This window comes from Balaenoptera borealis (genome assembly GCF_965194805.1).
Source record: "Balaenoptera borealis genome assembly, chromosome: 2".
NCBI lineage: Eukaryota > Metazoa > Chordata > Mammalia > Artiodactyla > Balaenopteridae > Balaenoptera > Balaenoptera borealis.
The window spans coordinates 161,136,727-161,155,112 of record NC_138867.1 but is presented as its reverse complement, the minus strand read 5'-3'; the positions used below and the strand labels follow the sequence as shown (position 1 = coordinate 161,155,112).

Sequence of the window (18,386 nt, the reverse complement as noted above, 5' to 3'; positions counted from 1 at the left end):
ACTTGTTCAAATTCACCATATTGCTGGTTGTTCTCTGCCAGAATAACACTGTGGCTTTCCATAATCCTTAACTATTCACTTTTTAGTAACTCCAAAACTCAAAAATAAATGGGCACAGGTTGAAATATTCAGAACAGAAGGAGTAAAAACGTAACATTCAAAGTTCATCACGATGCTGGTAGGGTTTTCATGCTGCATGCTATCTGAGATGATTACACCTTCTCTTACAATGTTCTATGGCCAGGCTCCAGGTTACCTCATTAAAATATAAACTCTTGAAAGTAAAATGAAAGAAACTCAGGATGGTGCCTACAACACAGTAGTTGATAGAAAATTTTCTAAAACAATACAGTCCAGTAATTTGAAGATTGTAACGCACATAGCTGCAGATTAACCGTAAAAATACAGTATATGCTTCTGGGAGGATAAACTGGTCCAATCACTCTGGGAGACAAGACTGATATTCAGAGTTTTGAAAACGTACACACCCTGAGCAAATTCATTTCTGGAAATTTACGCTAAAGAAAAAAATTAATGTACAGGGATATATGGTTAGGGATATTCAGTGCAGCACAGTTTTATAATAATGAAAAATTAACAGTAGTCTAAATTTTCAACAGTAAGAAATATAAATAAATGCAACAGAACATTATAAATTCAACTGAAATTACAAAACTCTACATGTACTGACAAAGAAAGATGTTCAAGACAAATTATTAAGAAAAGCGGGTAACATTACCCGCATCATGCATTATGCATCGCTGCACTACCTAATACAGTAGCCACTACCTACACAGAGATACTTAAATTTAAATTTGATTAATTAAATTTAATTTTAAATTAGTTATATTTAAATGAAATTTAAATTTCAGTTCCTCAGTCACACTAACCACATTTCAACTGCTCAACAGTCACATGCAGCCAGTGGCTACCATATTGCAGAGAGCAGATACAGACCGTCGCCATCATCAGGGGAAGTCGCTGTTTTCCTGCTTTTAACCGCCTTCCTCACCCTTCATTTAAAAAGGGATTATTCAGACTGGCACTAAAATAGTTCTGAGATTTTTTTTCCCCCTATCCAAATGTGAAAATTATCTGAAGACTCTGACCTCATATAGAGAAGTAGAGCTGTCATTTTTTTTTAATTCAATGTAAGATGAATTCTTCACTTAAGCTTTCTTAAAATGAAGCATTACATAGAAAAGTGAAAAATTATCAGTAGACACAGTGGTCAGCTGAAGTCTCAGTTTCCTCTCTAAAAATAAGTGACAGCATACCTCTGTATCATTCCCTCTAGCTGTGCCTCCAGGGCAGCAAATAATTTTTATCACGGATCTTTTACAGCAAGGCAACAGTTTCCATGGAAACCACAGGGCAAACATCCATTACTGCTGCCTAGGACTTTATAAGCACACTGAAACTGAGGGAATCGCTTACTTTCAATTATTAATATTTTAAAATTGAGCAGTAGTTAGCTACTTTAATTCTGGTTTTGTTGTGTGTGTCTCTATGAACAAATCAATAGATGAGGAACAAATCAAGAAAATTCTGTGCCCCTCTAGCAACAAAATGAGTCTACAGAAATCAGGAGGGGGGAAAAAAAACCCCAGAAAGGTATTAAACCAGTATACATGCCAGCCAATGTCATCTCATACAAGACAGCAAATCAGAACAGAAATCAGTGCAGAACTTAGGTAAGAAAGAAGAAATTCCCTTGCACTAGCTCAGGAGAGCATATAAATTTATCTAGGTCAAAATGCTGACTAATCAGGAAAAAAAGACAGTCATAACAACTGAGAAAGTGGCCACTCACCTCTCTCAACAGAGCGTTCTCTTTTTCCTTCTGCTCCAAAAGGCTTTCGAGGTGGTGGACATGCATCTCTGCCTCTGCCAGTCTCCTTGTTCTCTCATGGTCCTCCTCAGTAGCCTTAGCAGAAAGCCCCTTGCTCTGCAACATCTCCAGAAGCTTCTTGATGGATTCGTCCCGAGCGTTCAGGGTTTGCTTCTGAGTCTCAATCCGCAGCTCCATCTCCTCCAGAGTCTTTCGAAGGAGGAACAGCTCCTTGGCCTGCCGCTCATGCTCAGTGTGCAGCCTCTGAAAGTTCTCCTCCGTCAGCTCTGCCACGCAAGGCTCACCAGTCCTACTGTTACTATCCTGTTGAAACAGCTGGTTTAGGTCCCTCTGGATCCGCAATTCATCCTGGAGAGCCTGGACTGTCATTTGCATGTGCTGGTATAAAGACAAAAAAGAAAACCCAAATGAGCTTTCCTCCTCAAGTAGCAGAAACAAAGCAGACTACGGGCAATGAGAAAGCAGCTACCACAGCTCTCAGAACCCTGCATTTAGCAAATGAGGATTCACATTATTCTGTTTTACACTGTCTTTAAAACTGATTGAGATAATCTGTAAAATGTCAGTAATTTAATTTGTGTTTATTACCAACAGGAAACAAGGTCAGTCTGGCAGCTCCTCACTTTGCTTGACTAAATAAAGACACTGTTCAAGATTAACAGAAGGTATTACACGGAACTGAAGGTGAGGAGTGGGGAAAGGCAGGGGAAACCTATAGGAATACGGACACATCATACAAAAAATTTCACCAAAAAACACAAAGGATGTCAAAATACAAAATGACTTTTAAGTGCTTTACAATTAAGTTAGCACATTAAATAATAAACATATGAGTGCATGCCAGAATGTGCTTAGCACTCCTTACGTGTTAATTTATTTAATCCTCACTATAACACATGTACTATTTTTTTTTCCATTTCTTTTTTTTTTTAAACATCTTTATTGAAGTATAATTGCTTCACAATGGTGTGTTAGTTTCTGCTTTATAACAAAGTGAATCAGCTACACATATACACAAGTTCCCATATCTCCTCCCTCCCGCATCTCCCTCCCTCCCACCCTCCCCATCCCACCCCCCCAGGCAGTCACATAGCACCAAGCTGATCTCCCTGTGCTATGTGGCTGCTTCCCACCAGCTATCTATTTTACATTTGGTCGTGTATATATGTCCATGACACTCTTTTTCACCCTGTCACATCTCACCCCTACTATTATTTGAATTTTATTGATGATGACACCAGGCATACAGAGACTTAAATAACTCACCCCAAGATCACACAGTAAGTAATAGAGCTGGCATTCGAATTAAAGCAATTCTCGCAGCCCACTGAAGCTAGTACCCAAAGGTAATTAGATAACTTGAAGCTTTAAAAACAAAAAACAAAACACAAAAAACTGAGGCTGTGTGAGCTATTTATACAGAAAAAGATAACAATATAAGTGAGTAATTTGAGTAATTAAATGAAAATGTTAGTGCAGATAAGCTAGTAAAATGTTTCAGAGGGTATATCTTTAGCCTGTATCCCTAACGAAGGTATATGAACCTTTAATCTGAATGGATAAATTCTAGAACATTATACAAAGAACCTAAAAGGAAGTTACATCAAGAATCATGTTTTTAGAAATGAAGAAGCAACAATAGAAAATCACCCTGTGTATTCAAGGTATTCAAGGTCTGGCAGTGTGCCACAGTGGAAGGAAACTAACCCACAATCAGAAGACAGGAGCTTTAGTTCCAGCTCTCACACTAAAGAGCAACCTAATTTGGAACACATTGCCATCTTTCTGGGTTTCAGATTCCTCATATTTAAAGTGAGGATATAAATGCCTGCACCATTTTTTCGCAGAGCTAATAATATCATTGAAATCTTTGTGGCATGTATGTTAAAACGTACATTGTTTAAAATTTTTGGCAAACTGCAAAACAGCAGTAAATATCTCAAGGAAACGATCTGGCAAGTGTACAAAGACGCTCACTGTTGTTTACACCAGCGACAAAATTAGAAACAACCTAAATGGATATTAATAGGTGATGAGTTAAGTAAAGGAGAAATGTCCACCCAGTTTAATACTATGCATCAATTTTTTAAAATGTAGATTTATAGTTACTGATAAAAACTACAGTTACAACATATTAAGAGTAAAAAAGCAGATATATAATAGCAAGTATAGGATGATCGCGATTCTAATTTTTAAAAAGTATGAACATGCAGAGAAAAGTCTAAAAGGATGCAAACAATTACCAGTGTCTGGGTATGGGTAGATTTTACATTTTTCTTCATACTTTTTTGTACTATCTAAATCCCCTACAGTAAGCAAGTAATCAATAAAAAGGGGCATTTTTACCTTTAAAAATAAGAGAAAAGACTTCAGAGATGCCTGCTTGGCTGTGTTCAATTTGCTACCACTTTGGTTAAAAGGGAGGGAACAATAAATATTTACTATTTACTATAAATAAAAAATATCATAAGAAATAAAAATACTTCTGTAATGTTACACAAGAAATAATTAATGGTTATTTGGGGGAACGGAGGAAGGCAAGAAGGGAAGAAGGGAGGAACGAACTGGAATCACTGGGGGACAACATGTAAGAAAACTTTATTCTATTCCGCATAAAAATTTTTTTAACTGAAGTGTAACTGACATTGAAAATTTTTTAATAATAGCTTTATTGAGACATAATTCACACATACCATAAAGTTCACCGGTTTAAACTGTGTAAGTCAGCAGTTTTCAGCATATTAAAAGTTATACATTGATCACTACTATCTAATTCTAGAACACTGCCATCACCCCTTAAGAGAAAACCCATATACATCTGCAGTCACTTCCCAGCCACTTCCCATCTTTCTCTCCTCCTAACCCTCCTCTTGAATTTGAACTAAATGTATGTACTACCCACCCAAAAATTAAATTAAAAAAAATGCCTAATGATATTTTTCAGCCTCAAAAAGGAAGGAAATGCTGACACACGCTGCAACATGGATGGACACTATGCCAAATGAAATAAGCCCGTCACAAAAGACAAATATTACACGAGTCCACTTACATGAGGTCCCTAGAGCAGTCTACCTCACAGAGACAGGAAGCACAAGAGTGGTTGCTAGGGGCTGGGGAGACGGGAGACGGGAGACAGGGAGTGACTGTTTGATGGGTGCAGAGATTCAGTTTTACAGGATGAAGAGTTGTGGAGATGGATGGTGGTGATGGCTGCACAACAGTATGAATGTACCTTATGAACTGTACACCTGAAAATTGGTTAAGATGGTAAATTTAACATGGTGAATGTAAGCTGTATTTTACAACGATTTTAAACACTGGGGAAAAAATATGCCTGCCATAGAATTCCAACGTGTTGATATTAAATAATTTACTTATAACTATTGATAAATATTTAGTTTGGTTCTCATTTTCCACTATTATAACAGGCACCTTCACATGTGTATCTCTGCACATTTATCCAAATTTTTCCTGGAGATAAATTCTGAAAGGTGGAATTCCTGGATCAGAGGGTATGCAGTTATGATTTTAATACACACAACAAATGATCTCTAAAAGGGTCTGTACAGATTTAAACTTCCACCAAACGATGTCTGAGCACTTTCCTATACCTTTGACAACTGGGTATTTTCTGTCTTCTCTTTCTTTTTTGGGCTTTTCTTTGATTACAAGTAAGACTGAATATCTATTCACATATCTACAGGCGCTTTGTATTCCTTCCTTTGTGACTCATCTGTTCTTGTTCTTTGCTCATTTTGTTTTGGGGACATTTAACCTTTCTCCTAATCCCCTTTAAGATCTTTTTATATTTGGAAAACAACCTTTTGCCTGCTGTGCATGTTACAAATATATTTCCAAATCTGTCATTTTTCTTTTAACATAGTTTATGGCAACTTAAATACAGAATTTTTTTAGTGCAAAGATAAGAACCTCTTCTTTTACAGTTTCTGGTTTTGGTATTATGCTTAGCAAGTAGTGAACTTTCAATTATGGCAGTCTTCAAACTCTCCAAAAGCACTGGCTTTTTCTTACGAAAAATAAATTTACAATAAAATTATCAGGTATTTGAATTCATGAATATGATTCTTTAAATAAATTTAACTACCCGCATCATGCTGTAAAGATTCTCAACAGTTGTTGGAGTTCAAAATCCTTCATAAAAAGATGTGTCAAAATGCTAATTCTCTGAAGCCTATAATCAACCTCCAGTTTCATTCTTTACCTTTGGAAGTCAAAAAATCCAAATAAATTCTGAGCAAGTTTATCCCACAGGGAAATATCAGAAGTTAAATTCAACAATGAAACTGATTTCTAGGTACAACTGTCCCTCCTTTTCTGGACACTCATCACCAAATTCATTCAAATCAGGAGAAACAGATGTTGATGACAGCTAACAGTCTCACATACACTTTAGCACTTGTGATTATACTAGTATGGCAAGCACTGTTTTGGTGAAGAAAGAAAATACAACGACTAATGTGCCCTGCTTCTTCAGCTCTGCTTGCACCCATTTTACTAGAATACAGAATTAAAATGATGCTCTGACTGGTAGCCGAGAAGGCTACACAGCAATTTTCTCCATTGAAATGGGAATCAGCACCCCTTCTTTAGGCTACATTCAAGCTAGATTCACTTTACTAAAATTCCTGCCAACTCCCCTGGGAGAAGAAAGAAGCAGCAGGCAATAAGCCAGGCTGCTCTTTCTCTAGCACATTCATACTGAAGATAAAGGGAGCATATCTGCACATATCACAGACATTTACCATGACCGACCAAAAACACATGCTGAATTTAGCAGGACAATCTCAGTTGTCAGATATTAGGAAAATTTCTATTTGGGAATTCTGCTCATGACACTCTCCAAAATGATCTCACACTTCTCACATTCCAAATTGTACACCAACACTCACTAGTCTACTTCTGCTCACTCTAACACTCAGCTTGAGCTGGAAGACTGGAAAAATAACTGCTTAAAATTTAGTCCAAGGATTGTACTAAAATTACACCAAGCTGTATCTCAATGAAATGGTAGGATGTTGTGAACAATAGTAATGAAAATTCTTAAATCTCTGATAGGGTTTATGATCATTTTTTAGAAAAATACATCTCAAAAACAACAAAACATCACAACAATGCTTCATATATTTTAGACAAATATCAGAAGCTCTTCTGAGGCAAAACTTCCATTAGTTTCTCTGAACAAGAGAACGCTTTGATCCAGTTTATCCTGATTTCTAAAATGACAGAACCAAGGAGTCTAGAGCTATTTTTAGTTACAGAAAAAGAATATTATGGATACATGAAAACGGTCATCATCACAAACATTATACTGTATCCCAGAGAGTTCAATGCACTATTTGTCAAGATAACCATTAGAAAAAATACCAGTACTGCATCCTATTATGTTAAATTAAGAACGATTTTTTTTCTGAAACATGTAAATACATACATTGAGGAAACTTTATCAATGCAAGATGCAAAAGAGTTTATAGTAATTCTTACTGACATCACCCAAGTCGATCCTCAGGCTCTGTGATGTTCTGATCTGTGCTGTACCGTATGTGTCCCTAAGAAGAGCACTTACCAGCCCAATCTGCAATTTATTTCTTTGTATCTGTCTTCAAGAAAAACTTTCTAGAACTTGGGACTTTCATCTTGTTACTCTAGGGCACGGCACAGTGTTTGGTATAGTAAGTGCTCAATAAATTTTTGATGAAAGATTGACAAAAACAAATTTTCACGCATTATTTTGAAAGTAAATGGCTACTGGATAGTAGATGCAAATCAAGTCCCTGGAAAATTATATCTTTCCCCTATAACAGAAAGAATTACTCTTATTCTGTAACAATTAGTTCCTTACCAGCTAACACACAAAAAATTCTATCTCAAATACAAACTGGCCAAAATACTAAATGCAATCCTAATTTTTAAAAAAATGTTAATTATACACTCTGGATTTATTTGTGTTTGATCTGAAGTGAAGAGAAGCATTTTCAAATAATTAACTGTCAACAAGAATCTTTTATACTTTTAATACTATACAACATACACCAAAAGTGTAGGATAGAGTTCTTATCCAAAAACAGAGCTTACAAAGTGGTAAAACTTAATAGCTATATATACACACTCACACACCAGCACTATACCTTACTATAAATTTTAAATTAAGAATATTCAAGAACGAGAAATGGGACACATAAAAGCACTTATTATATATGCAACATACTCGAATGAAGTTCAGATTCTGTAAGATCACTATGATTTGGATTCATGAATCTTTAATAGGAAAAGAAAGTATTCTAATTTCTATCATTTTAGAAGAAACTCAAAGTTTTTTAATGAGTCTGAACCTCCAAGACTGAGACAAAGCAAGAGCCTCTAGGTAGTTCATTTCGTCTGATCATTAGTCTAGTATTCTTTCCGTTGATTCTTTCAGTTGCTGACAAGGATTTATTTTCTGTGCAGCAAAGCACACTGTAAACTCTCAAATATTAAACCAAAACCAAGTTCTCAGACTGATCTAAATAAACACCAGCAAGAGACATACTACAATGCGAGAAACAACCATACCAGAATTCAAATGGATAGATTAAATTGTTTAAATGAATGCTACTTTGAGCTTATTCTCCTCTAAAAAAGATGTCAGAGTCAAGAAAATGAACAAGCAATTATTCCAGATTCCTAGCAGCTACTCTCTGCTACTGAATCCAGGAGAGAAAAAAGAACATCTGCCTTTATGCCAGCATAACCCAGAGGAGAAATTAAAGAATAAACAAAAATACTATCAAAATGGGGAAGTCCCGAGGTCAGAATACATTCTATTATTGTGTGCTCATCAAGACAACAACTCAAGTGACAATAAACTGATTTTAGTACAAGTTCTAGAAATTCCAAATAGCTTTCAGTTACCCAAACTCCCATACCATTTACTTACCCCTTAACCTCTACTTAAAGAGTATATGTATATGTATAACTGATTCACTTCGTTATAAAGCAGAAAACTAACACACCATTGTAAAGCAATTACACTCCAATAAAGATGTTAAATAAATAAATAAATAAAATAAATATAAATAAAGAATATCCTCTACCCGTTCCCTCACTTTCACTCCCAGCTAAATCCTACCTGTCCTTTCATCCTTAGATCAGGCATTACCTCCTCTAGAAAGCCTGTCTGACTCTCAAACTGAACAAAAGGCAGAACTAGAGAGGAAGGAATGGGTGGAGGAAGAAAAGTACAGAAAGAAGAAAAGATAATATCCCAAACCAGATATTACAGTAGTAAAAATATCATCCTAAGCAATGTCAGGATTGAAGACGTCATTCCATTAAAAAATAACATCAAAATAAAAAATTTTTTAACCTTAAAAGTAAAATCAACCAGCAGAGGGATCCTATAGTAACCATTTCCATAGTGTTTAACTTGAGAATGCTCAGTACTAACAAAGCAAAGGCAGAATTAAATACAAGGGACCATAAAGGTACTGTTCAGTCTAGCAGCATTTTAAGTATCAACCTCACTTCTTTCTTCATGCTCTACAACCCAAAAGTTTCAAGCACCTGCAACAGACGTCAATGAGGTTAACAAAATTCCCAGATTTAGTCCCTGAAATACTAGTATATAAATCAAGAAGAAGGGTGAAGAAAGAAGGGTAAAGAAAGAAGAGTGAAGCGATACCAATCAGCTGTGAACATGTTAAGAGCTAACCCTGGCAATGCTACAACTGGGAGTGGATTCAGCTGAATAAACACACACCGGAGGCAGCAGCTTGACTGTGAGGTGGTTGGGGGGGGGGGGGAGGTCCCTGCTGGCATAAAGCTAACGGGCTAATGTCTGTGTCCCACAGAGCTATGTCAACACTGAAGTCACTGTGTGCCCAAAGCTTTCCAGAAGCTACAGAATTCCTTTTTCCTTTTTTTCCCCCCCTTTTCCTCCAGAGAAAGAGAAGAGGCAGGGAAGACTGATATTGAGGGAGAGTACAAAGAGATCATGACCTTACAATCTTACAGAAAAGCACTCCTGTACACTGCCATTGTTTAAGATGCTTTCACACACACTATCACTAAACTGTGTTAAACTGAAATGAAGCCCATCAAAATTATTTACATAAATAATTCTGTCTTGGGGAGAAAATAGCATAGAACATATACAAAGAACATCAGCTAACCAGAATAAACCAACCAAATTACTCACATTGTTTTTCAAGACTTACCTCTTTAATAATGGGCTTTCTTGTAAAAATCAAATCTACACTAGGCAACTGATAGACTACAACAGTCCACTGTTGTATTTTGTTCTAGAGATACTAAGACCAAGTGCAGTTAAGACAAGAGAAGGAAACCAAAGGTATAAGAATTAGAAAGCAAGAAAGTCATTATACAGAGACTGTAGGATGAAAACTCAGAAGAAATTACAGACAAAATATCTGTATAATTAAGAGTCCAGCAAGGGACTTCCCTGGTGGTCCAGTGGTTAAGAATCCACCTTCTAATGCAGAGGACGTGGGTTCTGCATCCCACATGCCACGGGGCAACTCAGCTCACGTGCCACAACTACAGAGCCCACCAGAGCCCACACGCTCTGGAGCCTGCGCACCGCAACGAAAGATCCTGCGTGCCGCAAGGAATATCCCGCGTGCAGCAACTAAGACCTGACGCAGCCAAAAATAAAACAAATAAATAATTAAATATTTAAAAAAAAAAGAGTTTAGCAAGCCTGCCGCATATAAGATCAACATATAAAATTTAACTGCATTTCTCTACAAGGAACAAATCTTTAAAAAGTGTCATTAAAAAGAGAGAGAAAGAGAATCTTGATAAATAAAACCAAAGAAGCATCTGGGGATAAAATAACAATAAAAAGTCAAACTATTATGGAGAAAATCATAATTGTTTCAAAAGCAAAACACCAAGGTATAAATATTATTTTTTTTTGTATACAATCCCTTAATTTTTCCATGGCAACCATCAAATAAGGCATATCAAAGGCTCTTTTACACATGCTTCTGTAAAAATGTTAAGTAGATAAAAGAAATCTTTAAAAATTAATAAAATTTTTTTGAAAATCAATTTAGGTAGTAAACAGACAATACAAAAGATTGCTTCATGTTTTAACAGCATGTTGAGAAGAAATAAAACCATATGGGATCTTCACGGGGTATTTAAAAGGAAAATACATTTGTTTTCTCGACTCTCACCAATTTTATCACATAAACTCCAATAAATACATGTGTTACCATTATTTTCATTCATCTCCTACATCCATATTTACTCATCGCGTTGTATTTTCAATTTGAATACTTAGGTCTATGACCACAAAATCTTTCACTTCACTTCAGCTGACTGCATACTTTTGGGGAAAGTTAAACATGCACTTACCCTATGACCCAGCGATTCCACTCCTAGATATTTCCGCAAGAGAAATAAAAACATGGCCACAAACACATCTGTATAAAAATGTTTACAACCGCTTTATTCATAAGAGCCAAAACTGGAAACAACCCCATCAACAGGAGAATGGATAAATTGATTCTGCAGTATCCATGCAATGAAAACTACTCAATATTAGGATGACTATGGATACATGCAACAACACGAATAAACTTTTAAAAAAATATATAGTACACTGAGCAAAAGAAGCCAAACACAACAGAGTACAGACTATATGGTTCCATGTATAGGAGGTTCTAGAGCAGGCAAAACTAATCTAAAGTGAAAGGAATTAGAACACTATCTATGTGTTCGGGGCAGGGAAAATACGGATTGGGAAGGAGCTCAAGGGAACCTTATGGGATGATGGAAATGTTCTATATCTTCGTAAGACTGCATTATACGACTACCGGCATTTGTCAAAACTCATGGAACTATGATACGGAAGATCCATGTATTTTGCTGTGTGTAAACTATACTCCAACAAAAAATAAATATATTAAAAGAGAAAAAAGTAACAGACATAGGTCAGAAAAGGGAAAAGTAAATAAATATTCAAGAAAATTTCTTAACAAGTAGGAATGACTTCACTTAAAAGAAAAAAGGATAATTTAGTTGATTTTAAGAACACTTCCAGTCCCAACATGTATTATGCTCTATCACCTAATTCAATTGTAACCCTGCATTCTTAAAAAGGTTAGAGAAGAAAGCAGAAGCTCGGGGCTACAGAGACTCATTCAAATATACAACAACGTATGGAAATCACCATCAACAATTTGCCTTATTTGTTTCAGATATCTCTCTCTCTCTCCCCCACCCCTCACTGTTGCTTATTTAAAATTCACAGAAGTGATGTCATCTGTTCTTGATTCTCTTTGCAAATTGCTCATGTTACTCAACATAATGTGTCTGAGAATGTAAACTGGTATAGCCACTATAGGAAACAGTAATGGAGGTTCCTCAAAAAATTAAAAATAGAACTGCCATTAGATCCAGCAATTCCACTTCTGAGTTTTTATCCAAAGAAAACAAAAATAACTAACTCGAAAAGATATCCGCACCCCCATGTTCACTGCAGCATTATTTATAATACCCAAGATATAGAAACAACCTAAGTGTCCATGAATGGATGAATGGATAAAGAAAATGTGGTGTGTATATCTATACACATATGTGTATAGATATACACAATGGGATATTATTCAGCCATAAAAAAAAATAAAATCTTACCATTTCGGAGGGGGGGGTGGAACCACAAGCTCACAGGTAGAGAACAGATTGGTGGTTGCCAGGGGTGGGGGACAGGGAGTGGGTGAAATGGGTAAAGGGAGTCAAAAGGTACAAACTTCCAGTTATAAAAATAAATAAGTCCTGGGAATATAATGTACAGCATGGTGACTATAGTTCATAACACTGTATTACATATTTGAAAGTTGCTAAGAGAGTAGATCTTAAAAGTTCTCATCCCAAGAAAAAAAAGTTCTTTGTAACTATGTGTGGTCATGGATGTTAACCAGACCCACTGTGTTGATCATTTTGTAATGTATCCCAATAGCAAAATATTGAAACTAATATAATATGTCAACAATACTTCAATTTTTTAAAAACGTGTTTGAGATTTATCCACACTGATACACATAACTCTAGCTCATTCACTTTTATGAACTGTATAATACAGGTTTCACAATTCCTTATCCAAAATTCTAAAATCCAAAGAGCTTTAAAAAGACTTAAATTTTTCTCCAAGCTTAATGGAAAAACCTGACTCAACTGCTATGAGGCTATTTACCATTTATTTATCCAATTTAATATGAATATTCCTAATTTTTGCTACAGATTTAATATGTTTGATGACTGGGTATTGTCCAGATCCCAATGGGAGTATTACACAATATACAGTTTATATACTGGATTACCTTTCAAAATCTGAAAAACATCTAAATTCCAACATACATGTGCCCTAAGTATTTTGGAGGAAGGGACTGTGTACTCATATTCCATTTTGTGAATAAATACCAACTTATCCACTCACCTACTTGAGGAACAGTTAGATGTTTTTCCACTTTTTTCACTGTTACGACAAGCACATGTACATCTACCTGTCTCCTTGTGCACATGTGCAAAAGTTTCTCTCAAGGAGACACACAGAAATGAAACTGCCAGGTAGTAGAGCGTGTCTTCAACCTTACTGGTCATTTAAATGTACCTTTTTCAATTTACTATAAACAAGATGCATGACACAGATGATAAAAGGGAGCAGATATCCAGCCTATAACTTTCATATCTACAGAACCATTAATCATATAACACTTTCCATTAATCATAAAACCACTTTCCTAGAAGGAAATTTTTGGTGGAAATGGATTGGGTTGTTACTTTAAAAAAAAAAAAAAAAAAGAAAAGCTAAATGATTGTGCATTCAATTCCATCCATAAGGAATAAAGACAGTGTTTTCAAAGAAAGTTATTACTTATGAAGCTACTTTAATTAGCAGAGCCCAAGTATCGCTTAAGGTTTGAGAATTTTTTTTAAAAAGCAAAAATTCTATCCATAGGATCTTTTCTCTCTGAAAGAAGGAATGAGAGAAGAAACAGAAAAGATTGGAAAGAATCCTAATTTCTCTCCGCTCACCCTACTTCCTAAAATGGCATCTTTCCCTGAGAATCCCCACAAAATACAACTACTTTAATCTCAGTACCAAAATTTTGATGTCAAAGATTCCTATAAAAATGATCTTAGAGATAAGGACACTGAAAATCTGAAAGCAACAATAATCAACAGTTTCAAGAATTTCCTTTCTATCCCTTCCATATTTATTGGAAAATAAATAAATAAGCAGGCTTCTTTTTTCTCTCAGGTATTTGAGAAACAAAAAAGTAACACAGGGATACCTGATTCATTACTAATGTTTAAAATATTTTTAAACTAAACTTATGAATTGGGATAGATGCTTATATAATTCGATTTTTCTGACAGCTTTTAAGAACACATTCTTTGATCCCCATATTATAAGGAAAATTGGTTTTTTAAATAAAGCTACTTGCTTAACCCAAGGTATCTAAACAAAAACAAGAAAACTTAAATGAGAGGTTCACAAAGGAACATTTGATGACGTTAGTGGACCTAAAATATGTCATATTTCTTATACAGACTTAAGCAAAAGAAAATATGAATCCCAACGTATAGACAAGTGCCACAAAAACACAAAACCTACAGGAACACAAGAACAGCACTTTATCCTAGGTGGAAAAACGAACCCCTAGCCTATTTCAATACCAGAAGAATGACAGATTCTGAGAGGGCTCCGGCGGCTACCTTGGGAGTTCTCTCCATCAAGAACAAGAACTAGTAATTAACATGAAAGAGTCCATTTCAGACAATTCTGCCCACAAAGGAGGCAGCGCTGTTGAAAAATAAACTTAACCAAACATTGGAGAACAGAAAAAAAATACTGAAGTATAATCCCTCACTGATGGAAGAAAGATCTTTAGTTAGTAGCAGGCATTAAGCTCCCTGACAGAGATACCATGGCAGGTGGGTATAATAAACATGGTCTGTCTCCATATAAAGGTAGATAAGACAGATAACGGTGGATAAGAGAGTCATTAATCCCAACAGCAACAAAAATACACAATTATAACTGCAAACAGGGATAAAAGCTATAAATCCAAGGTAGTAAAAGATAAGAGAAGATTTGGGGGCTGGGTGAGATCTGAAGAATAAGTTAACTTCCATTAACTATTTAAAGACACAACACTTCTACTGTGAGGAGAAGACTACTTAGGTGAAGACCCTCAAGAAGGAGGGGGCACAGCACATTTGAGGGATTAAGGAGACTGAGCACCAAGGAAGTGTGACAAGAGTTTTGGACTTTAAGGGCAACAGGAAGCCCTGAAAAAGTTTTGAGCAGAGTACGATCATCTCTACCATCATCACTAACAGTGATGCCGGGCACCTACTACCACATTTAATTCTTAGAACAAGTACATGAGGTAAGAATTATATAACCATTTTACAGATGAGGAAACTAAGGTTTGGAAAGACTTAGCAGCCTGCCAAGCTCACATAACTAGTGAGTGGTGGAGCCAGGATTCAAACATCACATGGGCACTTTCAAAAGCTCAGACTGGCTGCAATGAGGCTGCATACCAGGGGGAAACAGAAAGACGGGAAAATTGGGAGACCACTGCAATAATGTCAGCCAACAGCGACATGACCAAACTATGACAGTGGCTGTGGGGTGGGAAAATGGATGGCTTACAGAAATACTTCAGAGAAAAAAGATCACCAGGATTTGACTGGCAGGGTGGGAAATGAGGGAGTGAAGCAATCAAGGAAAATTCTGAAGTTTCTGACTTAAACACCATGGACAAGTTGGTGGCACCATAAACAAAAATGGGAAAAAATAAGGAAGGACCAGAATTGAGGGGAAATCTTGAGCTGAATGTAATGTGCTTTTGAGATGCTGAGAAAAGGTTTGAGGGAGCAACTGGGCATGTGGGTCTGGAGCTTAGAGGAATGATATGAGCTAAATAAAGATGTTAAGTGTGGAAGCTCTGATACACAGATGTTAACTGAGGCCAAGGTAGTGAATGAGCCTCCCTAGGAAAAGAAAACACAGCAAGAGGAGACAGTCATAGGACTGATTCAACATTAGATGGCAGGCAGAGGGTAAGAGGCGGGCAAAGGAGACAAGAGGAGCAGTCAGAGAAGTGGGTAGAAATCAGGAAAACAGTGTCACAGAAACTGAAAGAAGCTGATAAGGACCCTTTCTCTAAGGGGAGAACACAGACCAAGAAAGATCTGGCTCTGGGTTCAATTCCTGGTTCCATCAGGATGACTTCAGTGAAGTTAACTAAATACTCTGAGCCTTAATTTATTAATCTATACTATGAACATTATGAAACTGAATCTACAGGGTTATTATAATAATTAGCAGTAAGACAGAACACCTATCACACTGTAAATTATCAATAAATGGCAGTTACTGTTGTTGCTCCTGTTTGTAAAACCAAAAGGTTTGGTTAGTGGCTTACTGAACCCAGCCCTGGGAAGCCCTAGGGGTTCTAAAGAACATCTTCAGGGAATGCCTGGCAGGGCCACACTGGGGCATCTGGGCTCCCCAGTCCTGTCTCAATCAGAACAGCTTTGCCTTCTTTTTCATTTTACTTCTTAAAATAAGTTTTAGGCACTTGCCTGGTGGCACCGTGGTTGGGAATCCACCTGCCAATGCAGGGGACACGGGTTCGAGCCCTGGTCCGGGAAGATCCCACATGCCGCACAGCAACTAAGCCCGTGCACCACAACTACTGAGCCTGTGCTCTAGATCCCGGCTCCACAACAAGAGAGGCCACCGCAATGAGAAGCCTGCGCCCCACGCCGCTCGCCGCAACTAGGGAAAGCCTGTGCGCAGCAACGAAGACCCAACACAGCCAAAAAATAAATTAGTTAATTAATAAATAATAAGTTTTATTTTCATATCTGAATAATATTCATTTGAAAAAGGGGTCTGCAGCTTAAAGTGTTTTTCAAAAAGCAATGACTGGATCATCTCAATAGTCCCTTCAATTCATTTGGATTACAGCTTGTAATTCTTTTTTTTTTCTTTTTTTCAATTTTTGAAGTTTCTTTTATTTATTTTTTTATACAGCAGGTTCTTATTAGTTATCTATTTTATACATATTAGTGTATACATGTCAATCCCAATCTCCCAGTTCATCCCACCACCACCCACCCTCCCCGCCACTTTCCCCCCTTGGTGCCCATACGTTTGTTCTCTACATCTGTGTCTATTTCTGCCCTGAAAACCGGTTCATCTGTACCATTTACAGCTTGTAATTCTTCACCAAAGTAAAACATGTGAGAAATAAGGACAAAACAACACACTTGATAACATAATCCCTAACATGAAGCTTATTATTTATGATTATTTCATTAGAATAATGGTTATAAATCAATTAGCTCTGTTTATCTACTGAAAATTGTACTAGGGTCAGTGCCATTACTGCCATTGAAGCACCACAGCCTTATAATAGCAATTTTTTGTTTGTTTGCTTAAGATTATAACCACATGAACAGTGAAGAAAAGAGTTAAGCAGCATTAAAATCACAAAGGGCTTTCTTTTTTCATGAAAAATAAAGTTGGTTAGTGTGCTCAAATTACTTGTTTTCTTTTTGAAAGCCCTGCATGAAGAAAACCAATTAATAAAGAATCAAAATATCTCACCAGCCTTTTCTCATTGAAATCAGTACCTCTAAAAACTTTCTTTTAATATCCTTTTCTTATGCTATTGATTGTTTGTAACTAATCACTTTCCATGTCATCATTGTATGTGGTCCTCTTGTGATAATTATCCCACACTCTCCAGTTTAGTCTGTTGAGCAATCACCACTCTGGTGCAGCTGAAAATTCTCAGGGACACTAGCTTGAATCTCTATGGCACAGATGTCCTAATACTTCATTTTAAAATGGGACAAAGGTTTTACAGAGCCTTGCTGATCTTTTGTCCCAGACACTGGCTGTCTTTTTCATCTAGGACATAATCAAAAATGTACTGTATTAAAAAAAAATGTACTGTATAAGTTTTTTAACTACAACTTTAGAACTTATACTCTTCAATAGTAAGTCACTTCTCTTAAATGACAGAATTTGCTCCTATTTAATTGCTGGAAGTTTTAAGCAATTCAATAGGAGCTGACGGTGGATCAATAGTTGTCTTCATTTTAACAGCTCACCCAATAATGAGGAACATGAGAACTGCATCTGGAAGATTTGGTGTGAAAGGAAATGACTTCTGAAAGGCTGACTGATTTATTTGTGCTGATACTGGCACAGACTGCCCTACTTTAGGCAGGATGGTTAGGGAAGGTCTCTTTGAAGACGTACCATTTAAGCTGACACCTGAGGCAGCCAGCATGTAAGAGTGGGGTAAGAATGTCTGGCAGCACATAAGAATAAAGAGTTAAGAACAGCATATATATATATATGTATATGTGTGTGTGTGTGTGTACATATATATTTGAAGGACATTTTTTTCAACACCCAATCGGCCATTAATACAAATTGAAAGCCTGTTATAATCAAATCAATGTAGTCCTGGAAAAA

General features: G+C 36.5%; 1 protein-coding gene across 1 annotated transcript in view; it reads right to left on the bottom strand.

Annotated features, from left to right (window-relative positions):
• LOC309623505 (ELKS/Rab6-interacting/CAST family member 1-like) overlaps positions 1 to 18,386 on the bottom strand; it is a gene marked incomplete at its 5' end in the record, with an annotated part of 107,248 nt that overhangs the window by 78,016 nt on the left and 10,846 nt on the right. The window contains 1 exon segment of the mRNA XM_082380453.1: positions 1,814 to 2,230. Within this exon segment, the coding sequence (XP_082236579.1) occupies positions 1,814 to 2,230 (417 nt within the window).